The following is a 14,961-nucleotide window of genomic DNA, read 5'->3' on the forward strand; positions in this document are numbered from 1 at the left end:
TGCATTACTGGAGATGGACTTTGGAGTTTCACAGCTTTATTCCCATTTCCTGTTCCCTCTCAGCTGCTTCCTGCATGTGGATGAAGACATGACCACCCCGCTTCCTGCTCCTACCACAAGGCATGCTTTCCTTGACCTCAGAGATTTTCCCTCTGGAACCTCTAAGCCCACATGACCTTTTTCTTTTATAAATTACTCTTGGCTGTAATGTTTTATCGCAGCAGCAAAGTGGAACTAATCTGAAGGGGTCTGAGAAAAAGTGAAGTGCCCACTCTATTTCTGGGCGTAGGGCTGATGATGCCCTTGACAGTGGGAGGATGGGATTTATGTCTGCTTGCCATCACCCTGAAAAACCTCACTTCATGGAATTCATAACCACAGCTAACTTGCCCCAGGGCAAGCTGCTCCTAGAATAAGGACACAATAAGGGTTTATAACTCCAACCTCAGGTCTTTTAGCACAAACCTGGAAATCTCTTAAGCCTGCTGTGGTTGTAGCGCACACAGTCTAGGTGTTTTCCCAACACCATATTTATTTCCTAGCATCCCTTTCCCATGCAGGAGCAGTTAAACCCATAAGTTTTGTTGCTACTGTTTCTTTATTCACAGTACATTTGCTCGCTCACCTGTTTGTTTCCCTAGATCTTTGCAATTGCATCCTTCTAGACACAGGCAGATGCTCATGAACCTGAAGCTCCAGCACCCTCCCCTGGTCACACGCTTCCTGGGAGCAGCCCTGGCTACGTGCATACACGTTCTGGTAATGTTGGAAAATAACATGTTCCCACCATAGTTGGTTAAGACCATTGACCCTCCTTTCTCCTTCGACCTCTCCTCTGCTCTGATCAGGATCTTAGACAGCCATCGAAGGTGCATTGCTAAGTAATAGCTTGGTCCCCAGAGGCGCACAATTGGGAGGTGGGTCTTTAGGAGGTGGAGCCACGTGGAAGGATGTTAGGTCATTAGGGCGTGCACTTGAAGATGATACTAGGACCCCTCCCCTAGTCTCTCTTGATTTATTTGCTCTCCGGCCATGATGTAAGTGGTTTTATCCCACCCAGCTCTCCTGCCAGACTGCGCTACCTCACCACTAGCTCTAAGCAGCCATATGCGACTCTGAGCCAGAATAAAAGTTCTGCATTTATTTATATTTTTATAAGTATTTTATAAGTATTACATTTTGTAAGTAGTGAAAGGAGAAGCACACTCTCCTTCCTAATTTGACCCTCCCACTGGGCAGTGCTGGGCACTTTGGGAGCAGACCCCTCTAAAGCAAATCAGAATGAAATAATTGGTAGCAGCTTTAGAGCAGGTGTCATCTGTCTTTATGCCACTTGCAGTTTTCTTTTACAAAGGCTACTTTGTCATCAGGCATCTCAGAATGCACTCCCATCAGGCCAAAACACTCAGGTCTTGGAGCAAGGACCAGCGAACACTTGAAACTAACCGCGTGCTATGATATTGAGCTCTTAGGAGGGGGGCAGAAATGTACAGAGCCAGTGGCCGCACTGAGGCAGACTTTCACAGTCAACAGAAATTGAAAACTAAAATTCAGCTCTCAAAAACACTCAGTCAGGCCACATACTAGGAATCAAGTAGGATGCTATTGTTAGATTGCTAGCACTTGGGACTGGGATCCAGTTCAGGGGTAGAATACCAGCCTACCAAGTATTCGGCTTTAGCATCATCTCCAGGACACCACCCCTGCCCAACACACAAATAATCGCTGCATCTGCAGCACAGAAACATGTAACAACCCACAAGGAGCAAGTGTTTCTCTGTGCAAACTGCCTGCTCTACCTAGTCTACTGCAGCCATACTTAAAGATATCTTGAACTGTATTTCTATTCTCTCTAGACAAAACATTATAAAACGCTGTCACGTGAAAAAATAAGAAAAGAATACGCCACCCTAAATCTGGAAAGAGAGTTACAAGCTTTACCAGGAAGTTCATGAAGAAGTCCTTCTCTGGCATCTGCACTGTTTGAAAAGAATGTCCCCTCACTCATTTTTAAAAATATTCAACTTTTGGATTTCATTTTCTTATTCTAAACAACATTCCCTTCCATGAGGTAACTTCTATTTGCCATTTTGTATCTTTTGCTTAAAGGGGGCCATGTGCAGTCCTGTATAGTCTGCTCCGTTCTGAGCATTTATCTCCATATATTAGAACTAATGCTTGAAAACCCCAGCGTTAACAGCACCATTAGGCTCCTTGTTCTAGAGAGAATGGCTTTTGATTGAATAATCAAGTATACACAGAAGCCAAGGTAGCCAGGGCTTGCACTCCTTGAAAACAGCATCCTTATTCCAGGGCTGCTTCCCTGCAGGGGGAAAAGAAGAATGAGGTGTGATTGAAGTATCTTGGCTCCAGCTATTAGCAAACAAAACCGGAAGCTAGCTTCCTAAACTGATCTCAGGGTCCTCGGAGCTCGTTCACTACTCGCAGAAGCACAAAGAATCTAAGAGTCGTTTTCTGTGGAAGATGCTTAACTGGTCAGAGCAGCTAGTGAATTACTGCACGGGGTGATTTCCCAGCAAGACATCCATCATGCCAAGGGCCAAGTGGAGCATCAGGGGCTGGGGATCCTACATAGACAATTGTTTTGAGTTTGTGAACTTGATGGCATCCCAGATTTTTTTTATTTTGTTTATTTTTATTTTTTGGCCAGGAAATGAGAAAACAAATGCCTCTAAAATTAAATATATAGTTGTGTGTATGTGTGTGTATGTGTGTATAAATAAATTTATGGGGACTGTTGAACTTCATAAATTCAAAATTTTTCATATTTCAAAATTACTACTGCATTTAGTATAGATGATTCTATTATATATCATACATTGACAATGTTAATTCCAAAAATCAAGATAAAAGTCCATAAAAGAAACATTCAAAAATTGAATAAAAGCAACTATTTTACCAAGGAAATGCTAATGTCAGAAAATAAAAATAATGATCTAACTAGTAGAAAATTTAAACAATTGGAAAAAGTAAATAGAAAAAGACTGAAAAGTGTATGAGCCAAAAGGCAAAGAACTTTGTATTAAGATAAATGTTCAGTAAAACATAAATACTGGCCTGGACAACCCTGGGACAGGCAGGGATAGTCAGCTACCAGGTCCCAGTGCCAAGCTGATAGAAACTAATTGGGGAACTGGACAGGAAAAAGGGTTTTAATATGATTTGAAATACAGCGAGTTGGCTGTTCAGGAGGGTTTACACATTTTAATTTTTCAATGGTCATTCGACATTGTTGCCAGGGGACCTGCAGTCCACCCAAGACACACCAGGCGCCTGTATATGCAGAGGAGACACAATCCGTAGGCAGATGTTTCCAAGCCTGGCAGACACTACTCAACCTTCACTCTGTTCTATTCCTCTGGATCCCAGTTGTCCTTGCTTTGGCCACAGATGGGCTCAGACAGAAGGTTATGGAGAAGGCGTGGAGGAAAATGTAGCATTTTAGGCTATGGGCTGTTTATGGAGTCTTGTTAGAAAGCTGGCAATAGAACATGAAAAAGGGGGGGTTTCCTGTGGATTACCCTGACCCCACCCCCTGAAGTATTTGGTCCTCCCAAATATGTCAATGTACAATGTATCAGAATACAGGCTGAGGGATGGTAGGCTGTATATGAATATGCCAAGATGGATCCATGTAGCCACTGCTACTGAAGAGGGCCACAGATCAAAGGAAAGGGAGGCTATCAGCTGAGTTCACTCACATGAGTTGAAATCATCCCAGTTTCTCTCCATGGAAACCGTGATGTGGCGATTCTGCGTCTGTTTTTCACCTCGTAGACTGTGATACCTTTGGCACAGACCCCCAAGGCCATTTCCCCATCTGGTCTCTTCTTCTCTGGGAACACTCGGTGAACCAGGACTCCATATTCTGGGAGTTGCTGAACAACCTGGAGGGAAGAAAAGGCCATCTTAGGACCCACGAGTTGAATGGTTCAAAATCATGACCCTCAACCCCTTCTGTGGAAAAGGGTCATTGATGGCAAACAAGATGAAGAAATATCCGGATAGACAGTTTTACTTGCTCTGGAACATCTACACTTTTGATATGATGAAATTCTTTCTTTCTCTTTTTCTTTCTTCCTTCCTTCCTTTCTTTCTTTCTTAACCTAAATAAACTTCTATTTGCAGGGTGCCTAAAAGAACATATGGGGTACATTTTTACAAATAAAGGACACACTAGGATAAAAAAAAAGATGGGGAACAAGTGTTTCTTATGATTCAGGCTCTCTTGGGACATCCCCAATTGTGTCAATCATCTGGTCCCATCTTTTCATGTTCTAATTTCAAGAGCTGAGGCTGAGCCAAGAACAATTTTCATGGAAAATGCCTGTCACTCCAGCCTGTCTTTCCGCTCAGCAAAGCCTCTGTAGGATCCCCACAGCCCCATCTCTTGCCTCAGTTTACCGAGCTTGGGGATTGATTTCTGTAAGAGGTCCAGTGTCAATTAAAGTTGGTATCTATGTCAGGTCAATTGAATTCTCAAGAGAATTTTAGTCAGGAACTCAACACAAATGTTTGATCATCTGAACAGTCGTCACATGGTCAAGAAGTCCTCATCAGAAGGTTGATTCAGATGGAGCTGCAGAAAGGGTTTCCTGCTCCGAACATCGAAGAGCCTCTCAGAAGGGCTTCTCTGGTGAGATCTGGTGCGGTATCTCTATCCTTAGCACACTTCCATGTCCTGTCTATGCGATCTTCCTCATCTCCAGGCACAGTCATAGAGAGAGACCAGTTAGAAATTTTACTAATCATTTGTTAAGTTCATTGCTGACCTCTCTCCCGTTGATGAGTCATCACTGAACCTGCAAATGCCCCGTCTCTCTGTGAGATTGTGATCAGATGTCTGGATGCTGAGCCTCCTACTTTTAGCCTAGAAGAGACACTGCCATCATTGTTAGCACCACTATCATCACTGTCAGCACTGTCACCCAATAAAGATGCTGGAGCATTTGTATTGACATACCCATGGCTGAGCAGGACTGATTAATGTATGACAAGGAGAGGCTGTCCAAGGCAGTGTGGTGCACTGTTAAGGAACTGGATGAGCATTGCTTTAAAGCACTGAAATAGAAGTCACCAGGAAGCCGGGCGGTGGTGGCGCACGCCTTTAATCCCAGCACTCAGAAGGCCGAGGCAGGCGGATCTCTGTGGCCAGCCTGGTCTACAAGAGCTAGTTCCAGGACAGGCTCCAAAAAGAAAACAAAGAAAGAAAAGAAATTACTACAGAGAAACCCTGTCTCAATTAAAAAAAATTACCAGGACAATAAAATGCCTTTTAAACCTTTTTTTTTAACTGTTTAGCATTAAAGTTTCATTTTTGTTTTTTAATTCTTCTGAAAGCGTTATAATACTTGAGTACTGATATCACATGCTGCCAAGCACAGGCAGGCATTGTTTCATTAGCATTTAGTTTAGCTTTCATAACAATCATAACACAAAGGTGTAGCTGTCTTTTTCCAAAGGAGAAAGCAGAGCCACGGAAAGGTCAGTTGACCTCGGGTGGATTAAACTTTTTGTTGTTGTTTTTTGTCTATGCAGGTCAAGTTCTTCAAATTCTTCAACTGAAAAGAAACCTTGTTTTTGTTTTTCACAAAATCCAACATCTTAATGAGCATGTATTTCTTCTGCTTTTCCAGCCTAAGGAAATCACAAATACGGTTTAGACCCGAGATTCATCTCCAGCACCTATGTAAGAAGCCGGGTGTGGTGGGTGCTTGTAATACAAGCACTGGGGATGCAGAGGAAGAGGATCACTGGCCCGCTTGCCCAGGCCCCAGAAAGATTCAAAAATAACATAACAAAACACAAGGAAAACCACTGTTAACACCAGAAATTCCATCCTCTCCTGTATTTTAAATCTGTAATCGCTTTCACAAAGCATAGACCCAATAACCACAGTCCCTGAAGAGTCTCCATGCTCCCTCTCATTCCTTGCCAGTTGACAAGTCCTGTTCGGCCACACAGCCAAGCAACATCAGGACCGTGCTCGGGTGGAGAGCAGAACTGTTCTCCACTAGGCAGCTATGGGGTATTTGGGTTATATATGGGTTATCCGTGGCTGCACTGCCCAGGCTTCGTTGTCTGTTTTAAAGTTCATCACCCCACATTCACACAGCTCCGCCAGCTGTGGCTGCTGAGGGCATTCAGCCTCCCCTTTGTTTCCAATATGCTCGGTTTACCCATGCTCTGCCAGCTTCTGTTCTCTGTCCCTCTTGATGTAAATGCCTAAAATATCAAGCCCTGTTAGAACAAATCTAAAACAAGGTACAGGGCTACGAGAGCCATTTGTGGTAGTTCTTCGGAGTCTGCGTGGCTATACTTAGTTGGTTCAATTTGGAAGCAATAGTTTCAGTTTCTTTTTACTGCATATATCAGAACGGTTTTCTATTATTGAATATGATGTTCAAACTTTTGACTCGGCAAGCTTAGAAAAATATTTTGGAAATAAATTCTCTTATATGTGAGAGACAGATCATTCAACTGATCCAAGTAAACCTGCCTTGGAGGCAGGAACGGGAATCTCAGTAGAGGAGCTGGCTTGATTCTGAGAATTCGCTCTCAACAACTAAAATTCAGTGTCCCTGAAGACTGGGGATGTAGACAAATAGGCATAATGTCCTCTGGGGCATCTCAGTCTGCTAAAAGTGAAATAATGTTTTCTGTCTCCTGTTCTCCACCATGCCTTTCCTCACCCATCCCGCCATGGATTCTTCTCCCAGCAGCAGAGAGCAAAGTGAAAGTGGAGCCATCAGTCCTGACTTCCCCTTGCTGCACTGAGAACTGTGGGCCACAAGCGGATTGTTCTCCCAATTGACATCAATCCATGTGCTTTGGCCCCTACAGCCCCATTTCCGAGACTGTGTTCCAGGAAAACATGCTGCGTGCTCCAGGAAAACATGCTGCATAACAAGACAAATGTTCCTCCTATTTCTCTTCCTAATTTGGTGCAGACTTGCAGGGATAGGGTAAAGAAGTGCAGAACAAAATGCTCGCAACACCCAGGGAATGCATTCATTAGAATGCTAAGGAGAGGAAAAAAATGCAAAATTTAACCAATATGATTCCAACAGGCAACTGGAACTGCTTTCCTATCACATCCCAATCCCTAATTGAGTGGGAACCTGTCTAGCATTGAGGATGTCTGGAAAACAGTGAGCTAACTTGGAAGGGGTTGTTCAGGGATTCACACACTCACACAGCTGTGACTCTTCCAGAAGAAGGGCAGTGCTCATTGGTGCCCATACTGGACTGTCGCCAAGTCTGCTGCCAGCGGGAGGAAAGGAATTGGCAGAGCACAGCATCCGTAAACCAAGCCAGCAGGCAGCCACCTGGGAATGGTTCCCTCTTTTCATGAAAAAGAAGAGCCTAGAGGAGCTATAATTAAATACCTAGCGATTATTTGGGGGTATAATGGCTTTGCAGTGGGCTCTGTGAAGCCAGGGCCCTGGCATTGACATCCTGGTTAGAGGGACATTGAATGTCCAGAGATAAGTGGAATTCAAGATGCCTCAACAATATGTGGCATCAGTGGTTGAACTCAACACTGATACCCACCTATGTGACTCCTCTCATGAGATTCTCACCTCTAATAAATGAAAGATAAACACAGCCAATGATGAACACAGAAAAATACTAAATATAGTATTGTATTTGGGGACTATTTGTACGGCAAAGAATACAGTGTTGAAGAGGAGTGTGTATTGATTCAAAGTAAGTTTTCAAATTTTTCACAATGCAGGATTATATGAATACATAGAAGTACTTATATAATATATGCCCACTTGTAAATGTATGTGCATATACATATATAAATACAGATAGAAGGATGAATATATCAAAATGTAAGTGTGCTCACTCTCTGAGGCAGCATGGTGGAGAAATGTTTTCTTCCATATTTTGGAAGGAAAAAGACTTGCTCAGTGACATGGAAGCTCCCAGAGAGTTCTGGGGGTGCAAATCTTACTCTGTCTTCAGCTCTCTGTACCAAGAACGGGCAGCCTGCAGCATTAGTCACTGAGAGAATGCCACCAAAGAGAAGGGTAGGAGGCAGAGTGAGTTCCGACATGAATGCCCACTGCGGGCAAATGAAACAAAATCTGCCCAATGCTTTTTGTGAAAGACAGGAAGAAATAGTCTTTTGCTTTTTTCTTCTAAGATGAGAGATATTTTTGTCGTCACTTTTTCATAGTTCTGCCAGTGGGGGGAGGAACACGACAGAGCCCAGCACATAAAGCTGGGCACGGGACAGGCCGAAGGCAGCGTTCACCTCACAGTTGTGATCAGCAGGGTAAAGTCCTATATCTCAACCCAGTTCTCTAGTCCCGTGGCATTTACCACCCAACAACCTGAATTCTCCCTGTGTCTCTCCTCAAGGGAATGTTCTTGGCAGGGAGCGTGTGTGAGCATGGACTGCAGAATTCAGTGAGCACTGCTGGAGAGACTCAGACAAGGAAATGGCAGCAGGCTGCCCCCGTGCTAGGTGTTGGGGATCATTTTCCTGGATGATTGGCCAAAAAGAAAAGGCAAAATCTTGCTTTTTCCAGTTTGTCTGGAAAGCACTCATCTCCTTAAAAGCAAAAACAAACAAACAAAAAAGCACATGGACAGAATATTTTGACTCTACCTAGGAGGCTTAGATACACAGAAATGTGTATTCATTCCCATGTGTCCTATGGAAACTGTTCCCCAAGTCCAAAGGTCCAGCCGCATGAACCATTTCTAGAAAATCCTCCCCGTTGCACACACCTTGCTCATACCCCTGTAAGGAGGCTGCTCTTGCCTCCTCCCACCAGTCACTGGCATTGGTCCCGTTCTCTCTGAGCATCTCGCTCAGTGTGCCCACCTCTAGTTAAACAGTTGTCATTCTAGACCTGGGACCCACCAAGGATAGGGAACATATGCTCCTTATCTCTATTCCCCACAGCATCTGGCCAACAGTGAGGAGAGGTAATGAAGAAAAAGTAAAACATCCATCATCAGGATGCTCTCTGTGTGTGAGACTGAAATGTCGCTGCTTTGAGGTGAGGAGAAAAGAGAGAACAGAAGGGAACCACACACTACACCGCTGCATTGACAACTTCACCTTACACCTACACAGCCGCACTGACAGCGACACCCTACACAGCCGCACTGACAGCCACACCCTACACAGATGTACTTACAGCCACACCCTACACAGCTGACTGACAGCCACACCCTACACAGCTGCACTGACAACCCCACACCCCACACAACTGGGCTGACAGCTGCACCCACACAGCTGCGCTGACAGCCACACTCACACAGCTGCACTTATAGTTGCACCCCACACAGTTGCACTGACAGCTGCACACTACACAGCTGCATTGACAGCCCACCCCACACAGATGTGCTGACAGCCGCACCCACACAGCTGCGCTGACAGCCACACTCACACAGCTGCACTGACAGCTGCACCCCACACAGCTGCACTGACAGCTGCACACTACACAGCTGTGCTAACAGTCGCTTACTACACGGTTGCGCTGACAGCTGCTCAGAAGGCTACACACAAGGAGTCTCCTGACAGCTCTGCCCAGCTTGTAGCCCAGTTCTCTGCCTCAGTTGTTCTCTGTGTCATCTATGAGGTCTCCCTGCACACAGGAAAGTATCACAGATGTCTCTCTAAGGCCAAAGCAAGGCCCTGTGACACCCAGCCTAGGCCAATAGATCCTATCCCTTTGAGGGGTCATTTCTAATGTCACCTATTACCAGAAGCCTCTCCTTGTTGCCCAGGGTGATGAAAAATTCTTCCTTTTGTGGGTTAAACCCTTGCCAATACCGTCTTGTAACTTTAATCCCTTCTGGTCACTAGATGTGGCTGCAGAGAGAATCACTGACTACATTTCTTGGGCCTGACACCTCTTTCGGGATCCCAAAGGTCTCACCTCTAAGAACTTCAGCTCCGCATCTTCTCCCCAAGGTGCAGAACTGAGCCTGTGCATCTCAGAGATTTCTACTTGGGCCCGGATTGCTGTCATCCGCTCAATAAGCCTTGCTGGGATGTAATCTTGAATTCGGAAATATGCTTTATTCTCTACCTGCGAGGAACAACATGCCGAGAAAAGAATTTATCCAGGAAGCTTTCCAGCCAGTTCTGAATAGAAATGTGTGTGGAACCATACTCCCAATGGGGCCCAGGACAAGGATATCCCCTTGAGGTGCCTCTGGGACATAGTGCTATGTTCTGTATTAGAAGTGGAGCCAAACAACAAGGAAGTCTCAGATATGACATCATTCCTCTACAGGATCATGTCTGAGGAGACCAGATCCCTTCTTCCCACCAAGACCTCAACCTTCAGTCAGTCTGCTACTTAGGAATCTGAGGCCACAGCCCCTGGGGAGAGGCTAGAGTATCAGTGCCACCTAGTATTGGGTTCCCTCCACACAGGCTTCGGGACAAACACAGTATGGTGAAGCTCATGAAGGTACAAACTCCAGGTCCACTGCAACAAATGAGGAAGGCAGGATGATGTGGGGCGGGGAGAAGGCAAGATGGGGGGGACAAGGCAGATGGTGTCCGGGTGGGGGAGGGTGGAGGCAGGATGGTGTTGGGGGGCAGAAGGCAGGATGGTGTCTGGGGGTGGGGGAGGCAGGATGGTGAGGGGGGAGCTTAGCCTACATCTGTATTTGATTCCATTTGTCCTGATCTTGAGGCCCCCCTGCCAGTCTACCCTGATGTGGAATAATCTTTCTTAGACTGTAAAGATGTGTATGTGCCTAAGGCACCTTCTGATTGGTTTAATAAAAAGCTGAATAGCCAATAGCTAGGCAGGAGAGGATAGGCAGGACTTGTGGGCAGAGAGAGAAACTCGGAGGAGAAATCTGCACAAGTGGATTTTGCCAGAAGACTAAGGGCAAGTCAGATTTGCAGTACTGAGGAAAGATAATGAACCACATGGCAGAACTTAGATTTAAAAACATGGGTTAATTAAGTTATAAGAGCTAGTTGAAAACAAGCCTAAGCTAAGGACATAATTAATAATAAGTCTCTGTGCCATTATTTGTGGCTGGTGGTTCCAATGAGAAAGTACTACTACACTACCCTTGGACAAATCATTATCCCCAGTTTTGATGGCAGATATCCTGAAGAAGCCAGCTGAGGGCTGGGTGAATCTGACCTCTATTCAGAGGCTAGAGGAGTCAGTCTGCTGGGATTCAGAAGGGCAGACACCACTACACCCCACATTCATGCTGTGGCACAGGCCTATCTAAGTGTCACCATAGACTGAGAATCCCCAAGTTCTCCAGGTGATTCAGGCTGAGTCAGGGTTCAGATCAGAGGCACAAAGTAAAAGAAACATCTCAGCAATCTAGTGCATTAAAAAAAATGTTAGATTAGCTAAAATTCAGAATACTGACAACACCACCAAGCACTTTTTGAAACAGAAGCAACAGGAACTCACGTTCATTGTGGATAGGAGTAGAAAATAATACAGCCACTTCAGAAAACAGTTAGCCAACTTCTTACAAAATTAAACAGACTCTCAGGACCTGGCAGTCAACCCACAAAGACAGAGAGACCTGTATCCACAGGAAAGCCTACGGTGGAGCCGAGAATGTAGCTCAGGGGAAGAGTGCCTGCCTAGCATGTAGGAGACCCTGGGTTTGTGGCACTGAAAACAACTAAATAACTGCACATGGTTGTTAACAGCAGCTCTATTCATAATGGCCGAACCTTGGGAGCAAAAGCTACCCAGGGAGTGAGTGAAGACACAAGGCCCATCTGGGTAAGGGTTTCCTAGGCAGCACCAAAACTAAATGAGCTGCCAAAGAAAAGACGTGAAGGTGCTTAGATGCATGTTACTGGGTGACTTAAACCTATATGAAAGGTTGCATAATGTCTCCAACTATGAGATCCCTGCTACAGATATGGTAGTGATGAGTGGTTGTAGGGGGACAGACAGGTAGAGCACTAATAAGGGGAACATTGGTGATTTCCAGAGCAATGAGACTGCTCTGTACGACTATATGATAGTGATTCGTACCATTGTATGTTTGTCAAAATGCATAAACTAAATGACACCAGGAGAGAGCCCCCATGTTGACCAGGCACTCTGGTGATGACAACCTGCCAGCATTGGTTCATCAACAGTAACAAATGTGCCTTCTGGTACAAGATTAGATTGTTCACTAGGGGAGACTGCAAGGTTAGATTTGACACAGTGAATCTCGCTACCGTCCTATCCGCCATTCAGCTTCGCTGTAAACCTGGCCGTTCTGTTATGGTTCAGATCTTAAGTCCCTCAAGGGTTCATATGCTAAAGGCTGTCACGAGCAAGTGGCACCATTTGGAGAACCCTTCGGCAATGGAACCCAGTGGAAAGGAGGGAGATCCTTGAAGTTTTACCTTAAGTTTGCTGCTGGGATCCAAACCCCTTCCCCTCCTTCTGCGGTTTTGCTTCCCAACTACCATGACCTACCACGAGTTTTGCTTTGTTCAATCCAGTATTTGCTTGCTGCCTCAACCCGCCCTCCCTAGAATGGGGGAGCCTGCGAATGTGGGCCGAAACCCGGGAAGCCAAAATAAAGCTTTCCTCCTTTACGTGGATTATCTTGGGTGTTCTGTCACAGTGACAGAAAGTTGATCAATGGGTGTCACAAAAAGTAAGTTTTATTGAAACATTTGGGGAGAGAAAGGAGCACATAGGGTCTTTATCCCAGCATTTCTTGCTTAGAACATACCTAAGAGAATTCAGCATGGAAAGTCCTAGGCACAAGTGCTTTATATACTTGGCATTTATAATAGGGATGCTCAGATGCAGCTAGTGTGACAACCATCACTTACGTGACACTCTCAGGGGACTGCCAACAGAGGGCATGGGATGCGTGAAGGAAGTCCCAGCCCATGGAACTTTAACATGCAAGCACTCCAGCTCTGCAGGAGCCTCGGGAAGGCCACACACATGACGAGAAAGAGCGCAGACGGAGTGCAGCAATGTCTACGGCTGTATAAAATCCCTACATGTGATCTGCTGGAAGAGTGTGTGCCCATGGAATTGTTGGTTTGCTGTGATGGTGTGATTAAGGAGATTTATTTTTATACTAAATTGCCTTTGTCTCCCTCTTTAAAATGCAAGTGTAATCACGTTACTTCCTCACATAGAATTCTCTAGGGGCTCCCATCTTTCACGGCAGAGCTTTCCAGTTCTTTCCCCGCCACCAGAAGCTCTTATCAAGCAAAGTATAAGCCCCCTAGTAAGACATACTAAGTCCTCCCAAGTGTGGCAGGTTCCACCTAGTCAGGCTCGTCACCTCATGGGAAGCCTGAAGCCTCTTCCTCCTGCCCACTGATGACAGAGAGGGGCTGCTGTTGCAGTAGAATGTTTAATGTCCCCTGAAGGCCATGCGATTTCTGAGCACTGGGTACTATTAGAAGGAAACAGGATCTCTAAGAGGTAGCTATGTGAGAGAAATTGAGCTGCCAAGGCACACCCTGAGATACTGGGACCCCAATCTCCTCTCCTGTCCTTCCTGCTTGCCTTGAGGTGAACAGCCTTCGCCTTTCCTTCTCTCATGATTTACTGGGTCCCCACATCTCAGGGTGACAGAGCCAAAGACCATGGATTCAAACCTCTGAAACGGTGAGCCAAGCAGATCTTTCCTCCTATACGTTGATGGCCGTGGGTACTCTGTTACAGCAATGGAAGTCTAGTGCACTCCCCTAATGCTGTCTGAAGTACCCAGCACAGCTGTGGATTCCAGACGTGTCAGCCCAGGCTGACTGATTGTAACAAACATAGCAGGAAGGTTACATTGGTTTTTTTGTTGGGGGAGGGACTATAAATAGGGAGCAAGAAATCTCTTGTATCTCCTCCCACTTAATCTTACTATAAAGCTAAAACTGCCCTAAAAAAATAAAGTTTATTGATATCTTTTTATTGAAGATAGGTATTTTTATACAATATATTCTGATTCCTGTTTTCCCTCCACCAACTCACCCCAGATCTCCCCTACTATCTCACCTACCCAAATCCACACCTTTTCAGATTGTCTATCTAGAATCTGTGATGTTAACTTTGCAATGTTTGTATGAGTAAGATGTTGAGGTCAATGGCAGATAAGGTGTCTCTCTCTCTCTCTCTCTCTCTCTCTCTCTCTCTGGTTTTTTGAGACAGTTTCTTTTAGTTTTCCTGGAACTCACTCTGTAGACCAGGCTGGCTTTTAAATGACAGAGATCCACCTGCCTCTGCCCCCCAAGTGCTGGGATTAATGGTGTGTGCCACTACCGCCCAGCAGTCTCTTAATAAAGATTAGCTATTAGTATTGGTGATAGTGGTGATAAAAGCACAGCAAGTGTATACATTACTCTGGCTTGGCTCTGGTCTGAGTGGTCCCTGAAGGATACAGTGTAGATAGTCTTGATCTCAAGCATAGTGTTATGGGAAATGGTGGGACTTTCACAGCATGGTGTTATGGGAAATAGCAGCGCTTTTGTGGACAAGGAACTGATGGGAGCCTTAAACCATTGGAGGCTTTCCTTCAGAAGGGGCCATGGGATCTCAGTCTCTCTCCCTCTGAATTCCTATTTATCAACATGGAGTCCCCCCAGCTTGTGTTCCCACTATGAGGTACTGCTACCCAGAACCTATGGGGTAGCCCAACCTTGGACTTTGAGCTTCTAAACCTACAACCTTTTCTCTTTGTAAGTTAACTGTTTGGGGTATTTCACTGCAATAGCACAAACTGACTGCTATAAAGAGGGATATAACTACATTACAGTGTATGAACTTGTATGTTTATCCTTATATAGCCCGGAACACAGGAAAAGTGTCCAATGAATGCTTATCTGATAAACAAATGGGTGGGTGGATGGGTGGATAGATGGATGGATGAATGGATGGATGGACGGACGGACGGACGGACGGACGGATGGATGGATATATGGATGGATAGATGAACATAGTTTACCCCAATCTCAAT

At 45.2% G+C, this 14,961-nt stretch overlaps 1 protein-coding gene across 1 annotated transcript in view; it reads right to left on the reverse strand.

The window, feature by feature from the left end:
- Positions 1-14,961, reverse strand: part of Frmpd2 (FERM and PDZ domain containing 2) — a 107,771-nt gene that overhangs the window by 58,017 nt on the left and 34,793 nt on the right. Inside the window, exons 13-14 of the mRNA XM_026779984.1 lie at positions 9,927-10,079; positions 3,723-3,908 (exon numbers count right to left, since the gene is read on the reverse strand). Coding sequence (XP_026635785.1) covers positions 3,723-3,908; positions 9,927-10,079 — 339 coding nt within the window. The remainder of the gene's footprint in view (positions 1-3,722; positions 3,909-9,926; positions 10,080-14,961) is intronic.

The sequence above is a fragment of the Microtus ochrogaster genome, chromosome 6 (assembly GCF_000317375.1).
Source record: "Microtus ochrogaster isolate Prairie Vole_2 chromosome 6, MicOch1.0, whole genome shotgun sequence".
In the NCBI taxonomy this organism is placed as follows: Eukaryota; Metazoa; Chordata; class Mammalia; order Rodentia; family Cricetidae; genus Microtus; species Microtus ochrogaster.